The sequence below is a fragment of the Ovis aries genome, chromosome 3 (genome assembly GCF_016772045.2).
Source record: "Ovis aries strain OAR_USU_Benz2616 breed Rambouillet chromosome 3, ARS-UI_Ramb_v3.0, whole genome shotgun sequence".
Classification (NCBI taxonomy): domain Eukaryota; kingdom Metazoa; phylum Chordata; class Mammalia; order Artiodactyla; family Bovidae; genus Ovis; species Ovis aries.
Genome location: NC_056056.1, coordinates 95,614,000 through 95,628,825, shown reverse-complemented (window position 1 = coordinate 95,628,825; position 14,826 = coordinate 95,614,000). Strand labels below are relative to the sequence as shown.

At 39.3% G+C, this 14,826-nt stretch overlaps 1 protein-coding gene across 1 annotated transcript in view; it reads left to right on the top strand.

The window, feature by feature from the left end:
* The first annotated feature begins 1,052 nt into the window (after nt 1-1,052).
* Nucleotides 1,053-14,826, top strand: part of DUSP11 (dual specificity phosphatase 11) — a 31,259-nt gene continuing 17,485 nt past the window's right edge. Inside the window, exons 1-8 of the mRNA XM_004006079.6 lie at nt 1,053-1,247; nt 2,786-2,861; nt 4,054-4,185; nt 7,613-7,736; nt 10,364-10,424; nt 12,435-12,481; nt 12,755-12,830; nt 13,060-13,242. Of these exons, the coding sequence (XP_004006128.4) occupies nt 1,147-1,247; nt 2,786-2,861; nt 4,054-4,185; nt 7,613-7,736; nt 10,364-10,424; nt 12,435-12,481; nt 12,755-12,830; nt 13,060-13,242 (800 nt within the window). The 5' untranslated portion in view covers nt 1,053-1,146. The remainder of the gene's footprint in view (nt 1,248-2,785; nt 2,862-4,053; nt 4,186-7,612; nt 7,737-10,363; nt 10,425-12,434; nt 12,482-12,754; nt 12,831-13,059; nt 13,243-14,826) is intronic.

Genomic DNA, 14,826 nt, shown 5'->3' with positions numbered 1-14,826 from the left:
CGAGGCTCTTCTTAATTCACCTTATTGTCACATTTGGATTTAATTAAATACTGAAATCCCTCAAACCCTTGCATGGCCTTGCCAGATACTGTTATATTTTGTTAGTGTCAAACACTTAGATGTCTGGTGCTCCAAATATCCCGGGGTCCTTTATCTTCCATTCCCGTATACTGCATTCAATCTTTCCCAGCATCAGGGTCTTTTCCGATGAATTGGCTGTTAGCATTGGGTGCCCAAAGTATTGAAGCTTCACTTTCAGCACCAGTCCTTCCAATGAGTAGTCAGGGTTGATTTTCTTTAAGATTGACTGGTTTGATCGCCTAGCTGTCCAGGGGACTCTCAAGAATCTTCTCCAGCACCACAGCTCGAAAACATCAATTCTTTGGTGCTCTGCCTCCTTCATGGTCCAGCACTCACATCCATACCTGACTACTGGAAAGACCATAGCCTTGACTATATGGACCTTTGTCAGCAAGGCGTTGCCTTTGTTTTTTATTACACTGTCTAGGTTTGTCACAGCTTTCTTGCCGAGAAGCAATCCTCTTCTAATTTCATGGCTGCGGTCACCATGTGCAGTGATTTCAGAGTCCAAGAAGAAATCTGTCACTGCTTTCACCTTTCCCTTCTATTTGCCACGAAGTGATGCGACTGTTAAGCAAGCTTTTTCACTCTCCTCTTTCACCCTCATCAAGAGGCTCTTTAGTTCCTTTTCGCTATCTGCCATTAAAGCGGTATCATGGGCTTATATGAGCCATTAGACACAAATACGTATACACAAGTGTGAATGTAAGCACTTGGAAAATAGCCGAAAGCGCCACACAAAGCACTGGGAGAGTGGGAAAACTCTCCATGTCCCGCACTATTGGAATTCTGAAGGGTGCACACACGAAATCATGGACCTGTGCAACCCGCCTCTGGGTAAGGAGGCCATCGCAGCCAGAGTCCTGTTTACGGATCGAGTCTCTCAGTCAGCCGTCGTGATGACGTCATCTAGGCAGGCGGTGGCGCATGCGCAATAGAAGGAAATCCTGGCGCTGCGTGGGTTGCTTCTTAGGCGTTTCCGGTTTGGGTTCGTGCCGGCACTGGGTCTCTGGGCTGGCGGCTTTTGCACTCTTGGCGTTGCGTGCGCGGCATCTTGGGGGTCACATGAGCCAGTGGCATCATGCCGGTGGTCACTGGGACCAGGATCGCGTCTTTTCTGGACATTCGTCAGCCAAGAAGAAGGGCGGAAACCACATCCCCGAAAGGTAATACACGCCTTGGTCCTTGGGAGTTGCCCTTTCAGCTCAGAGCCCCTGGGCCTGGTCTTCATCTCTTGTGCTCTCCGCCTGTCCTGTATACTCCGGCCGGCTTGGACCGTCCGCCTTGTGCTAGTCGGCATTGACCCTCTCACGGCTGCGTTCAGAGTAGCAGAAAGGGACGGTGTGTGATGTTCTGATTTCTCCCCATTGTTTCAAAAGCGAGGCTCTGGTCATTGCTTTTCAGGTAAAATGCCAAAGGACTGCTTTTTTAAGGTGAGACTGTCGGTGTTGGGGACACAGCGTAATTACCAAAATAGACTCCCTTTCAATTCCTCAGGTCTTCCCTGGTGACTCAGACGGGTTAAAGAATCCGCCTGCAATGCAGGAGTCCCGAGTTGGATCTCTGAGAAGATACCCTTGGAGAAGGGGATGACAACCCACTCCTGTATTTTTGCGTGGAGAATAGTCACAGAGTCGGACACAACTAAGTGACTAGCATTTACAGTTTTCACTTCCAGTTCTTGAAGCTGTGTTGTTTTTGGCACAGAAAATACAGGAACTGAGTTTCAGTGGGGGGGGGGGGAACAAAACAAAACAATACCGCCGAATTTTCCAAAGAAACTGTTGTGCGTTATTTGTGTTGTCTCCGGGAATCGTAAAGAGCATAGTCTTGCTTCAGAACTGGTGTCATTTGAGAGATCTAGCTCTATACATTCAAATTAATTTTGAGACTTTACTCATATATACAGTAAACCCATTTATTCCCTGAGACTTTCGTTTCTTCCGCTGCATATCCTATTAAATCAACTCCATTTTATCTCCTGAATTTCTTTTGAATCTGTCACGTCTTCTTCATCCTAATACTGAACTTTTGCGCTCACTTTCTGTGCTTCAGATACACTGAGTTAACCTTAGTTCCAACTCATCTTACAGAAATCAGTTCAAATATTACTTTTCACTGTGATTCCTAGCATTTTGTGACCTTCACAATCCCTTTAATATCAAGTTTTCTTTTAAAATACGGATTTGAAGTTCCCTAAGTCTGAGTGAACTCCGGGAGTTAGTGATGGACAGGGAGGCCTGGCGTGCTGCGATTCGTGGGGTCGCAAAGAGTCGGACACGACTGAGTGACTGAACTGAACTGAACTGAATTTGATGGCATCAGTTACATGAGGACTTAGAATAAACTGGGAAGTGAAAGTATTGTGTTTAAACTATTTCAGTCAACCTGCTTGTATTAATGATACCTTAATATTCAACAGCAGGCCGTTTTTATTAGGGAGTCAGAAGTTCTGGCCATCTCTGATTTTAGATATACCTTGTTAAGACCTTTGCACTGTTTTGTTACTTTTTATCTGCGTTCACCAGCGAAAAACTGGAACTAGGGAAGTAAAGGTTATTACTAGGTGAATTTGAATAAAATGCAAAGCTGAAAGAAGAGGAATCTACTGTAGAGGACTTTCATTTCCACTTTGAAAGTGCATTCATCCTGTGCTGGGAGACAGACTAATATAAAATTTGCCTAACAAAAAATGTATTGATAGGTGGAAAGACTACCTCCCAGTTGGACAGAGGATGCCTGGGACTCGTTTCATTGCTTTCAAAGTTCCTTTGAAAAAGGTATGCAAAAGTTGATACAGTATTTTTTCAAAATCTGTATTCATCAGATAGAACCCTAGTTCTCAACCCTGTTGTACTCCATTTTCCTTTTTTATACTTCTTTTTTTTCCTTTTTATACTTTTCACTACCCCCTTTACTATCCTAAAATGAATTCATAGATAAATACAACCTAATTTCATAGGGAAAAATCAACGTAATGCCTTAACTATAAGTAAAGAGTAAATAAAGTAATCTATAATAAAGTAATATGTACCTTGGGACTTCCGTGGGGGCTCAGTGGTAAAGAATTTGCCTGCCAAGCAAGAGACACAAGTTTGATCCCTGGGTTGGAAAGATCCCCCAGAGAAAGAAATGGCAACCCATTTCAGTATTCTTACCTTGGAAATCCCATGGGCAGAGGAGCCTGGCAGGCTACAGTCCATTGGGTTGCAAAAGAGTCAGACATGACTTAACCAACTCGACAACAACAACAACGACATATATCTCTGTATGTATATATTTGGGCAAGACTGTACCAGAAATAAAAAAAATAGTTACTTGCACCATGAATGCAAAAGGCTGTGGACTTTGGTAATGATGTGTCAGTGTTGGTCCATGAATTCTAAGAAATGAAGCACACTAGTATGGAATGTTGATCATGGAGAAGGCTATATGGGATGAAGGACAGACGGTATAAATGGGAACTGTGTACTTGCTGCTCAGTTTTGCTCTGACTCTAAAACTGCTATAAAACTAGGCTAGTAATATATTTCAAAGAAAATGTGTTGCTGGGACTTGAATAACCAAACAGATCAATATGAAAGAGTAGGTAAATAAGCCAAGTGCATACAAGCAATGAAAGCCATCCTTCATATATGTATTCAAGAAGTATTTATTTATATGTTTCTATTTATAGGCACTCTGCTTGGAGTTGGCAGTACAGTGGTAGGCAAAACTGATGTGGTCCCTGCCTTCTGGGAGTTTCCAGTCTGGTTAGGAGACCAGCATGAAAGAAGCAAAACAGAAATAAATATATAGAAATGCTTCCCTCTAATCTCTCTGGAAGAAAGGATTGTAATATAGCTTGTAAATTCCAGAGGAGGAAACTTTGCTTTGAATCTCATGTTAGCATCACAGGGCTTGAGTAGATGAATAATGTAAGAATGGATTTTAAGCACATGTTTTTTTTTTAAATTTCATTCTCTCTGACAGAGTTTTGAAAAGCATCTTGCCCCAGAAGAATGTTTTTCCCCCTTGGATCTTTTTAACAAAATCCAAGAACAGAATGAAGAACTTGGACTGATTATTGACTTAACATATACTCGCCGCTATTATAAGCCAGAGGTAAATGGAACTTGCACTTTAAATGGACCTTTTTTCTGGAGCTGTAATAATTTTTAGTAATTCGATATTTATCATCTTATACTAAGGTGAATCCTGGCCTTCTTTCATGAGTAATAGTTCAAAAAGGAAAGTTGGTGGTTTCTTTAAGTACATATTTCTGATTTCTCTCTGCAATGAGATTAAGAAAATGAGATTGAAGACATGAATTGAATTATACCATTTGGCAATAGGCTCTGGATCTGCTTAAGAATTCTGTAAGCTTCCCTGTTGTATAGTTTGAAAATGAAGTAAACTGTTAGTAAGAATAGTAAGCCTGAAAGGAAAGAACGTATACTCATTATGTCTGTCTTTGTTTAAGCAGTTGCTTAAACATGTTTAAGCGTCACAGTAAAAGGCAGTTGTTCTCTTAAGTTTTATGCTTTCTTTTCCTAATATCTTTTGATATAATACAGAAACCTGTAAATTCTCTTGGCCCTTGTAGGACACATCAGTGCAAAAGAATTATTCTTCTTCTGATCTGTTCCATGGCCTTGGGAAACAGTAACACCTAATGTTTGTTAATACTTGTATAGCATTTTGCCATTTAAAAAGTTCTTTCATATCCATTGTCTTAATTAATCTTCATAACAATCCTTTGCTGTTGAAGTGGTGGTAGTACTAATATCTTCTGCTGCGCTACCTCTGCACTTGGCTCAGAGGATATTACACTTACTAGTTTTACAGAAATGAAACAGATTCAGAAAAGGAAGAGTTGAAATTTGAACTTAGTTGTTCCTCTTTTTTAATTGTGGTTAAATATACATAAATAATATTTATTTTAACCATTTATAAGTATACAATTCAGTGGCATTAAATACAGTCAGAGTGTTATGTAGCCATCACCAGTGTCTACACTCAAAATATTTTCATCATCCTCAACAGAAACTGTAATTGTTAAACACTACCAACCCCATTTTCCCTCCCACCAGCCCTTAGGAACCTCTATTCTGCTTTCTGTCTCTATGAATTTGCCTCTTCACCGTACCTCATGTAACTGGCATCTACAAGATCTGTCCTATATCTGGCCTGTTTCATAAAGCATAATATTTTCAAGGTTTATCATTGTTACAGCATGTGACAAAATGCCATTCCTTTTTAAGACTTCATAAATCCTATTGTGTGTATATACCATATTTTGTTACTCTTCTGTTGATTGACGCTTGGCTTGTTTCCACATTGTAGCTATTGTGAACCATGCTGCTGTGAACATTAATGTACATATATTTGTTCAAATTGTAGCTCTCTGTTCTTTTGGATGTGCAGTGTAGGTCGGAGCAGAGTTGTTGGATTATATGTTAGTTCTGTGTTTAACTTTTGTGAAACTGTCAAACTGTTTCCTACAGTGTCATAAACAACTATTGCAAATTTAAACATATACAGAAGTATACAAAATACTGAGTGTTCTTTGTATGTTGAGAAGTCCATGAAATCATCTCGCTATAATATTTATCAACTGATGTCTATCATGCTTCATTTATACCTCTGCCAGTTTCACTCTGTTTCATTGTGTAGCAGATCCTAGGTAACATTTAATTACACATAAGTATTTTTTGTTATATATATATTTAAAATTTAGGACTTTTATTCCTTAGTATCATTCTTTAATATTATTAAATATCCAGTCAGTGCTGAAATTTGCAGTTGTCTCCTAAATGTCATAAAAAGCTGTTTTTAAGAATTCTGAATTGGATCCAAATATGGTCCACATGTTACTTGGTGTGGTCTTATTGTTAGGTCTCTAATTTTATCTTTATTTATTTTTTTGTGGGTTCTTCTTCCATGTCTCTCTCACTTTTTTTTCTCCTTGAATTTTATTTTTTAAAGATAACTGGTTTAATTATTCCATCTAGATTTTGATGATCTCATTTGTTAATGTGTTGTTAAACATATTCTTCAGTCCTTTTGTTTCCTGTAAATTGGTAGTTGGACCTAGAGGCTTGATCTGAATGAAGCTTGAATGTTTTCTTTTGGTAAAGCAGTTTCATAGATGAGAATGAACAGGTGTTGATCATCATAAGTGATGATGGATATAGGTCTTCGGTGGAGACATATGGTTGTCTCTTTTTATGATATTAACAGTCACTGATGATTGATTCCTACATCCATTAACTCAGTTGGAGCTTCAAAAAATGGTTAATTCTATAGTTCCTTTTTCATTTATTAACTGGGTGTATTTCTATCAGGAGAAGATTCCCTGCATAAGCTATTTGGTTGCCCAGCTATAGAGACATGATTTTCTCCTTTTACTTACAAGTGTTCAAAATAATGAGTTGATTGACAAATATCCTCCAGTGGTGACCAACTTTATTTGTATCACTATGGACTGCATTGGGCTTCCCTGGTGGCTTAGTGGTAAAGAATCCACCTGCCAATGCAGGAGACTCAGGTTAAATCCCTGAGTTGGGAACATCCCCTGGAGAAGGAAATGGCAACCCACTCTAGTATTCTTGCCTGGGAAACCCCAAGGACAGAGGAGCCTGGCAGGCTGCAGTCCATGGGGTCACAAAGAGTCGGACACGACTTAGTAACTAAACAAGAACGTTGGACTCCGTTAAGTTGTTCTAACTGAGGGCCTGTCTTTGGCCAGTGGAATCAGTTGTTCCTAGGCTTTTTCAGTGGTTCGAGATAGGAAATGTGTTTGTTTGTTTTTAATACGAAATATATCACGGTTGAAGGCTTTCCAGGTGGTGTTAGTGGTAAAGAACCCCCCTGCTGATGCAGGAGACGTAAGAGATGAGGGTTCAGTCCCTGGGTCGGGAAGATCTGGGGGAGGAGGGTGTGGCAGCCCACGCCAGTATTCTTGCCTGGAGAATCCCACAGACAGAGGAGCCCGGCAGGTACAGTGCATGGGGTCACAAAGAGTCAGACACGACTGAAGCGACGTAGCACGCTCACACGCATATCATAGGTTCATACTGCTACTTTCCATATAAGTTCCGAACTACAGAATTTTCACTTAGCCTATTCTGTCTTTTATTGATAATCTACTTTCTCCCACCCCAAGAATACCAGTTCTCAACAGTGCATGAAATTTGCTCTATTTTCCACTTCCAAGTTCTTTTGACTCTACTGTACTATTCTACTTCAATCAATCACAGCTGCTTTATGCTCTGGAAATGTAAGATACTAGGTAGAACTATTTATCACTTTGAGTTATATGCGCCTTCATTCATATTGATTAGCTTTTGCATCCCTAGTAACTGTCCTTTCTGTAGTTTAACGAGAATCATGGTTAAAACAGCTTTGGGGGGGAAAAAAGTCCCTTATCAGAGTGACTGACATACTTAGATTAATATAATGTCTTTGTTTATATTTTGCTTTCTCTAATTAATCTTTTGTTCTTTCCTTACAAATGAAATTATATCCATTCCATGGTTTTGCCTTCTAGGAATTACCAGAAAATATTCCTTATTTAAAAATTTATACAGTCGGACATCAGGTTCCTGATGATGACACTATTTTCAAATTCAAAACTGCTGTTAATGGGTTTTTGAAAGAAAATAAAGATAACGGTGAGTGTTTTGTTTTTTGTTTTAGTTTTTTTCTCTTTACCTGAATTTTGGTATGCATTTCAAGTGGGGTTGGAGAATTTTAATATTTTTAATAGTTCTGACATTAGGCCTGTTTGTTTGATAACATTAAGGTGGTGCTAACAGAGGCATTTTTCCTTTTTATGGTCTCAAGCAATTTAGTTTTAGGGTTTTTTGCTGGGGGGTCAATTTAGTTTGGAAGGTGATTGTTGTGAGAAGTACAAACTGAACTAGCTTACTTACCTCTTTTTAAAAACTTTGAATGGGCGATATATAATAAAAATGTTCTTTTGTCCTGTTTATTGGTTGAAAGGTATCAAAGGGAACATGGTGTTTGCCATGTTTTAAGACTGCGTGATCTCTTGTCTTTGGAATGCCGCTGACCCACACGACAGCATGCGACCCCTCTGTGGGTCTCTGCCAGCAATGGGCTAGCTTCACCACGCTCTCTCACGTCTGGATCTCGCTTATGAACCCTTGTGGTTTCCTCTGCTATAAATCCCTCCCACAGATGCCAGGCTCACTGATAAAGAGGGAGAGGCTACACTCTCTATTCCCTCAAGTTGGTAGAGACTCAGAAAATAAATTGGTTTAGTAAACACTGAGAGCCTATTCGGTCTGTTGTTAGGGCATGGGGAAACAGAGGTGACTAGCAGTCTTTACAGTCTAGACTAGCAGACTAGTAGAGACTTATCGTTATCTAGGAAGATAAGCATGTAGTAACTATAAGACAGTGGGTTAATTATAATAAAAGAACCAGGTGCAGGGACTTCCCCAGCCATCAGTGGTTAAGACTCCATGCTTCACGTGCAGGGGTCGCAGGTTTGATCCCTGGTCCAGAAACTAAGATCCCACGTGCTGCGTGGTGAGACCAAAAACAAATAAACAGAAATAAAAAGAATCAGGTGCCACAGAAGAAGCTGAGGAGACAGCATCTGAGCTGGGCTTGGGGGAAGAGGATCTTGCCAGAATGAGGAAAGGACAGACCAGGTATTGGGAACAGGTACAAAGGGCGCAGGACTTGAACTTGTGCAGTGAGGGGCAGCCTCTGGTGTGACTAGAGGTAGTAAGGAAGGACAGAGGATTCATACGTTCATTTTCAACAAAAATATCGTATAACCATCTGAGTTGAAGGCACTGTTCTAGCAAGTAGGAACAGAAGAGTCCTTGCCCTTATGCACTTTACATTCTAGTTGGGGGAGAGAGAAATAAGAAACATATGGAGTGTCAGGCAGTGGGTGGTAAGTGCTCTGGAAAATAAGAAAATAAGATAAAGAAGTGAGGGAGTGTGGAAGGTGACCAGGGAGGCCCTCTCTATTAAGATGTCAGTTGATCAGAGCCTTAAAGGAAGCGAGGAACAAGCCATTGGCTGTCTGAGGGGAAGGGGTGGGGGGGAGTGTTCTAAAGCAGAGGGACGAGTAGGTGCAAATTCCTTGAGGCACAGCCATGCTTGGCAGGGTTAAGGAATAGCAAGGCCAGTGTGGCTGAACAGCGGCAGTGAGTGAAGTCAGAGAAGTAGAAAATGGGAGCAGAGAGGCTGGCAGGGGGCAGGAGGGAGGTGGATGACACAGGTCAAAGTCTGAACTTCTAATTCAGTTGGAGAAACAGATTGATAGTTTGAATTTATAATTCAGTTGGAGAGACAGATTGATACTTGTTTATAAAGAGTTCTAAATTCTTTGCTAAAAATTTGGGCTTTATTCTGTGCTAAATGAAGACTTTTAATTAACAGCAATTCAGCCAGGTTTATATTTTAGAAGATAACATCTTCCATGTGGCAGGTCAGTTGAAATAGAAGGGGTTAGAAGTTGGGCAGTAGTAATCCAGGCCAGAGATGACGAATGCCACATACCGCCTAGTCACAAACACGCCTTTTGCAGCAATCAGACGTGCTGTTTTCTATTTACTCTCTCATATATATATATATATATATATACACACACATATATATATATATATATATATATTTTTTTTTTTTTTAAGTGCTAAACTAAGAGATACTGTGGCATAGTTGGAAAAATCCGAGACTCGATTCTAGTCTTTGTTCTGTTTGCCTGCAGTGCAGCTCGGGCTTACCATCTCAAGCCTTACTTTTTCATTGTGATATAAGAACAGTGCTATGTTCCCGAGAACGCCACAGGCATATAGACCCATGGTGTGTGTGGAGCAGCGAATGAGGGTAGGAACTAAAGCACTTTGGGAAGCCAAGAAGCCGTTTGTTCTTTTCATAAATACTATTGAGCATTAATGGTGAAGGCTTTCCATTTGTTTCACCCAAAAACAGATTTCATTCTTTTGGTAGTCTGTTTCATTTTGTTTTTTTCCCCACTCCCTTTTTCTGTAGTCAAATCAGTTCATGATGCGCATGCTCCAGTCCATACTATTGCGTATGATTGGAGGCTATGCAAAATTTCCCAGAGGCAATGAATTTTGACTATATTAATTCTTTATAGTATCTGCCTGCTAAAACATATTTTTCTTCAGAGTTTTTCCATTTTAGGATAGTGGTGGTATTGTGGTAACCAATAAATGCTACTCTTCAGAAAGTTGTATAACTTGTCTTTAGGTAGCTACTCCATTTATTTAATTCCGTATTCTCTGTTTTATAGACAGACTTATTGGCGTCCACTGTACCCATGGTTTAAACAGGACTGGCTACCTCATTTGCAGGTGAGTTGCCAACCCCAAGAGGCAGACCATGTTTAAATTTTTTGTTTACAATAGTAATGTAAGCTGAATGCAGAAAATGAAGTCAGTTAAAGAAATGCATGAAGTAGAGGCACTCTTGCCCTCGACTTAAGAGAGTACCACCAGTAATAATTTAGCACATTTTTTTTTTAACTTAAAAAGCACAAATAGAAGCACATATAATTGTCCCTTGATATCTGCAGGGGATGGGTTTCAGGCTATCCCATGGATAGCAAAATCCTCAGATGCTCAGGTCCCCTGTGTAAACTGATGTAGGATGGTCAGCCCTCCATATCCACAGGAATGAAACCTGTGGATACAGAGGACTGACTCTACATGTGATTTCATGGTGTAATATTTAGAGGTTCTGGTTTATAATTTAATATATGGTAGACATCTTCCTATGAAAATATTTGGAGACTTTGTTCTCTTTTAAAGACTGCGTCGTTCCTTTGCTTACTGATGAAGAGAAAGTCAGAAGTTTTTGATATTATAAAACATTGAAGTAATGAACATTCCGTTTTGTCTCAGATAACAACTCAGAATGAGACTTCTGAATTAAAGAGTTTATGCCCTTACGCTTTTTGTGACTGTACCAATTTTTGTTTGTTCATTCAGAAGATATTTAAAATATTGAGCATCTGTTGTTTTTAAGCACTGTGCTGGGTATTAGCAAAAAGCCTTGGGAAATTGTGTGAGCAGAGAGACTTTACCTACCCTTTGTGAATTCTGACAGGCCAGAGAGTTACAACTCTGACAAATGCCAAGGAAAGGGACATGGTACCACAAGAACATATTTTAGGGAGGATTTGACCTCATCATGGAGATTAGAAGTTTCTCCCCCTACCGCTTTTGGGCTTTTATTGAGGTTATTATTACATAGGCATGATTGATTAAATCATTGGCTGTTGGCAATGGACTCAGCTTCCAGCCCGTCTCCAGCCCATAAAAGTTCCAACCTTCATACAATATTTCTCCTTTGAGAAAGTTTCTTTAGGGATGTTTGAGCTGATACCTGATGGAGAAGTAGGTGTTAACCAGATAGAGACATTGGGAAGAGATTTCTATGGATAAGAGATAAGAAAGACCCTGTAAGAGAAAAGCATGTGCTCTGTTGGAGGAACTGGCCAGGAAGGCAGGGGTGTGGGGGAAGCGTGTCATTAAAATGGAGCTGGAAGTGTGGGTAGGAGCTCAGTCATGCAGGTTTGTGTTTAACGTTTTAGACGTTAGGATTATTAGAAAATTATTGAACTGTTTTTGTTGAAGGTGAGTGTAATTAAGTTTGTATTTTCAGCCTCTCATTTGGCTACTGAGTGGGGAATACACTGCAGGGATAAAGAGCAAGGAAACAAATTAGGAGACGTTAGTAGAAACTGGGCATAATGGTGGCTTGGACCAGGATTTGGTGGTCATTTTGGTGGAAAGATGTGAACATATTCTAGAGATATTTAGGCAGTATCATTGTTTAGGCCTTGGTGGTAGGTTGAGGATGAAGGTGAGGAAGAAATAACTGTCAGTGATGGCGATTCATAAGTTTCTGGTTCCTACAGTTGGTTAATAGTGTTTTTTTAAGATATGATGTTAATACTTTTCCTAATTTGTCTGTTAACTTGTTGGTTCCTGGTGAGTACTCTGTCATACTAAGTCTCCTGTTGTTAGTGTGCAAAGCATTCTGATCAAAACTGACTGTTGTATCTTAGATACCTTTTTAATATTTGCCAGTTTGATCCTGTATTTTATTCTCTTTCATTGATTAATTGTTGTATTAGTGTAAGTAAATAATTAATAGATTTTCTAAAGCTAGGTCATCGTTGCATCCTTGGAATAAAGCCTTTTCGTATATCATTCTTTAAGAACTGATTAGATGTGCTGATAGTTTCTTAGGACTTTTATATGTATATTTGTAAAGTGAAATTGGACCTTTTTTTTTTTTGCACAAATGATTTTTTTTCCTTTTTACTTACAAATGACTTGAATTTTGTTGTCTGTTAGGTATTTGATTGATGTAGAAGGCATGAGGCCAGATGATGCAATTGAATGTAAGTATGAGAGCTGTCACTGTTTTCTCTTAAAAAAATTTGAAAGTAGAAATGTAGGTAAATTTCTCAAATTTTGGTAAAAGAGAAAAGTTTGTGATTCATTTGTTCTGACATAAGATAACCTTTTAGCAAAAGTTTATAAAGGGATGTATCTGGAAATAATGAGCTATGACAACCTGAATAATCAGTAAGTGGACTTCCTCTTTGATCTGCTTTCTCTGGGAGTGATTTGCTTTTTGTATACTTATTTCTAATAGTTCTTCTTCTCCTCAGTATTCAATAGATGCCGTGGACATTGCTTAGAAAGGCAAAACTACATTGAAGACCTTCGGAACGGTCCCATCAGAAAGTAAGTTGCATTTTATACCTGATATTTGTGGTTAGAAAGATCTATTTTTGTATCATGTAAATTGCACATATCCATTCTTCTTGTAGCTCATTAACTTGCTGTAGGAAGCCTAAACAAATAGGAGTGTGGGGGTCAGGTGGGATTGTTTTTTTCATGGGCCAAAATATAGTCACTGAACTGATACCAAATTTGGACACCAATAATATTTTGTGGAAACATTCTGTTTGAGGAATTGGGATTCCAGTGTATCTAGAACAAGAAGTTTTGAAGATTCAACACGTATGATGGAGCCAGTTTTCACAGCTGCTAAGTCTGTTAACCGAAGACCTAACTATAACATCCATCAGACCCAGGGTTACCCAGAACCTCGGCATTTCTATACCTGGACTCAAGATTTACAGCAGTCAGAAAGGTATCTCTGCTTTCCCTTTGTCTAGAATTGAAATAGGAGCTAATATTATAAATTGGTGCAAACACAGTATGATAATACGAAGAACTTGTATTTTCTTGCCGGTCAGTGTCAACCAAGGAGGAGTTGTTTTCTCCATATTTTGCATTTAGGGCTGGAAAATCAAGTATAGAATGGGAATAGGTGATTTTTCAGAGGCAGTTGGGATAAGGTCTTAGAAGTTTTCATTGATCCTTAAACTTAGTTTAAGGCAATAATTTGATGTGCGTGCCAAAAAGGATCTTGCATATTTGTCTGTGTGTGTTAGTCGCTCAGTCACGTCCCACTCTTTGTGACCCCATGGACTGTAGCCCGCCAGGCTCCTCTGTCATGGGATTCTCCAGGCAAGAATATTGGAGTGGGTTCCCATTTCCTCCTCCAGAGGATCTTCCTGACCCAGAGATCGAACACACGTCTTCCATATTAGCATGTGGATTCTTTAGCACTGTGCCATCTGGGAAGTCTCCTTGTATTCTTGGGCTCCATTAATAGTGGTACAGTTTTCAGAATAAGGAAGGTTGTTTTCTTTAAGAGTAAACAAAAATTAGGGCTTCCCACGTGGCACTAGGGGTAAAGAATCCGCCTGCTGTGCAGGAGACATAAAAGGCTTGAGTTTGATCTCTGGGTTGGGAAGATCCCCTGGAGGAGTGCACAGCAACCCACTCCAGTATTCTTGCCTGGAGAATCCCATGGACAGAGGAGCCTGGGGCTATGGTTCATAGGTGCAAAGAGTCAGACACTACTGAACTGACTTAGCACAGCATAATAAATGCAAATTATACGGAAAATAGTACAATGGCAGTAGAGAAATCTGCAGAGGAATTGAAGCATAAATCACACACATTTTTTTTACTTGAGAAGCAGGAAAACCTCAGGACAATTAAAATAGCACAGTATTCTTCTTCGCCTATTAATTTGGCAACAGTTTTTGACAAGGTAGTCCAGGGTGGTGATTGTCAGGCTGAGCCTGGGTTTGCAGCCTACCTCTGCTGTACACTCTCTGTATGATCTCAGTAAGATCTCTAAATTCCTGTTCTCTTATCTGTTGGATGGAAATTTTAATAATATTATAAATAGAACTTTAATAATATATACCTTGGGATTGTTACTGATTATTACATAAGTTAATTTAGCACATTGTGAACTTTCCACTTTCAAAAGATGTTCACATTTTTAGAAGATGTAAACATTTCAAAGATTATTGCTTGTGTTGCCAGGGACTCTGAAAATAGGTATAGCCCTTTTGAAACATAACTGTAATAGCCATAAAAATGCTCATACCTACTAACCTTGAAACTACAGAAAAAACTTCAAAATATGGAGAAATATATATGCAATTAATCATTCAACACATTTCTCTGAGTTCCTACTGTGCATCACACTCTAAACTAAGTGCTTAGGATAGAGTCATATATGTTCTGAAATGTTAATCCCGCCGTCATTTACAGTAGTGGAAAAATTGATAGCAGCTTGCATTTCTAACAGTTAAGAATAGCTAAGTAAATGATGTATCCATACTGTGATATTTTATAAAGTCATTAAAAGTGA